At 46.6% G+C, this 2,409-nt stretch overlaps 1 protein-coding gene across 1 annotated transcript; it reads right to left on the bottom strand.

Moving 5' to 3' along the window:
* Positions 1 to 364: 364 nt before the first annotated feature.
* LOC122486384 (olfactory receptor 7C2-like) lies at positions 365 to 2,158 on the bottom strand. The gene has a single exon (XM_043585817.1). It carries the CDS (start codon positions 1,610 to 1,612, stop codon positions 488 to 490), a length of 1,125 nt encoding a protein of 374 aa, XP_043441752.1. The 5' UTR covers positions 1,613 to 2,158; the 3' UTR covers positions 365 to 487.
* Positions 2,159 to 2,409: the final 251 nt, after the last annotated feature.

The following is a 2,409-nucleotide window of genomic DNA, read 5'->3' as shown; positions in this document are numbered from 1 at the left end:
ACATCCAGACCATTTGTGAAGCTAACTGAGAAAATAGGTTCTATTCATATAAAGTTAAAGTGACTGGTTACAAAATGAAAAAAAGAAATCCAAGGCACAACCTGAAGAAAAATAGAGGGCAGGAAAGAAATGGAAGGTTTTGCTCTAAAACATAAAATTTGGAAAAATAAGATTTTGCTCTAAAACAAAGTTAGGAAAAATAAAAATATTGCACAGAGGGGGTGCCTGGGTGGCTCAGCCGGTTAAGCATCCTACTTTGGCTCAGGTCATGATCTCACAGTTTGTGGGTTCGAGGCCCACGATGGCAGTCTCTGTGGTCAGCGCAGAGCCTGCTTGGGATCCTCTGTCCCCTCTCTCTCTGTCTCTCCCCTACTTGCATGCATACGCACTCTGTCTCTCTCTCAAAAACAAATAAACATTTAAAATATTTAAAAAAATAATGCACAAAGGAAACTAAGATTTCTGGTCTTCAGGATTGTGTGCCCAGTTACTCATGAGAATCCTGTAATGGTCCCCCAACACTGAGAGGCACTGCCCTGCTGAGGAGTCTCCCCAGGGCCCCCTTCATGTCCCTGTTCCTCAGACTGTAGATGAAGGGATTCAGCATGGGGGTGACAATCGTGTACATCACCGAGGCCACCAGACTTGTCCTAGAGGATGAAGTCGCTGCAGAACTGAGGTAGACCCCGAGGCCCGTGCCATAGAACAAGGAGACCACCGAGAGGTGAGACCCACACGTGGAAAAGGCTTTGTACTTGCCCCTGGCTGATGACATTTTCAGGATGGAGGAGAAAATCTGAGAATAAGAAAAGAGGATCCCAGAGAGAGGAAAAACACCTAGGACAATAGTCACAAAATACACCACCATGGTATTGACGAAGGTGTCAGAACAGGCAAGCTTCAGGACTTCAGGAAGATCACAAAAAAAGTGTGGGATTTCCATGTTTGTGCAGAAGGACAGCCTCAAAAGGGTCAAAGTCTCGAGCAGGGAGCCCATGACACTGATGCACCAGGACCCCACGGCCAGCAGCCTACAGAGCTGGGGGTTCATGATGACCATGTAGTGCAGGGGGTGACAGATGGCCACAAAGCGGTCATAGGCCATCACGGTCAGGAGTAAATTGTCCAGGCATCCAAACACGATGAAAAAAAATATCTGGCTGAGGCAGCCTGCACAGGTGATAAGTTTTCTCTGCGTCTGAATGTTCCAGAGCATCTTCGGGACGGTGGTGGAGGTGAAGCAGATGTCTACAAAGGACAGGTTGGCCAGGAAGAAGTACATGGGGGTGTGGAGGTGGGAGTCAGAGCTGACGGCCAGGATGAGGAGCAGGTTCCCAGTGAACGTGACCAGGTACATGGACAGAAATAGCCCAAAGAAGAAAGGCTTATCTGTGAATCCCAGGAGAAGAAAGTGTCCAGCTCCTGTTTGGTTTCCTCTTTCCATGGGGCTACTGGCCTTGTCCAGAAAGAGACAAAAAGCAAGACACGATTCACTCCAAATAAGCATTCCCCCGAATGACCGAAACATCCTTAATCCAAACCCAGGGGAATCATGAAGTCGTTTGTTTTGGCTAACGATTGGCTTTCTTTGCTGACAAATTGTGGTTACCATCGCTACCTGGGAAAATTGTCCCTAAGATCAGTGGTTCTCCAGTTGTGGCCCCTGTACAGCACCATCAACATCATGAGGGAATCTGTTAGAAGTGCCCATTTTCAGGCCCACCTGACCTACTGAGTCAGATGCTCTGGGTGTGAGGCCAGCACTCTGGGCCTTGACAAATCCTCCTGGGGATCTGATGCACACCCAAGTTTGGGGAGCACTGCTCTAGTGCTCCCCTGCATCCCTAAGCAGCCATCCATGGGGGCTGCTTTTCACTTTGTGCTCGGTGCTTGTGGGAGCAGGCAATTCCCTAACCCCAGGCAGATCATCCAACTTCTGAGAGGTTCTTTCACTGTGCTGCCTTTCCGCGATTTCTATATCTTAGATCCTCTGGACCATGGGTGTGCCTTCTCATAAAAAAATAATAGCCAATATTATTGTTGTTAATAGTCATTTACGTTTCATTTATATTATCAATGCCTAAATAGAAATTCCACCAAAATTGCATTTATAAATATACTGCTCTAGAGTTTCTTATTTATTGATTTCAGAATTTTACATTATTTTTTTAAAATTCCGGTCTAATGAAAGTACAATGTTACATTAGTTTCAGGTGTACAATATAGTGATTCGACGATTCTGTGCACCACTCAGTGCTCATCACAAGTGTGCTCTTTAATTCCTGTTACCTGTTACACCCCTCCCCCCTCCACCCCCACTTCCCTTCTAGAACCATCAGTGTGTTGTCTTTAGTTAAGAATCTGCTCCTCGGTGTGCTGTGCTCTTTCCGCCCCGCCTGATTGTTTCCT

This window comes from Prionailurus bengalensis, chromosome A2 (assembly GCF_016509475.1).
Source record: "Prionailurus bengalensis isolate Pbe53 chromosome A2, Fcat_Pben_1.1_paternal_pri, whole genome shotgun sequence".
NCBI classification, from domain to species: domain Eukaryota; kingdom Metazoa; phylum Chordata; class Mammalia; order Carnivora; family Felidae; genus Prionailurus; species Prionailurus bengalensis.
The sequence above is the reverse complement of the archived record's forward strand: the minus strand, read 5'-3'. Positions and strand labels throughout refer to the sequence as shown.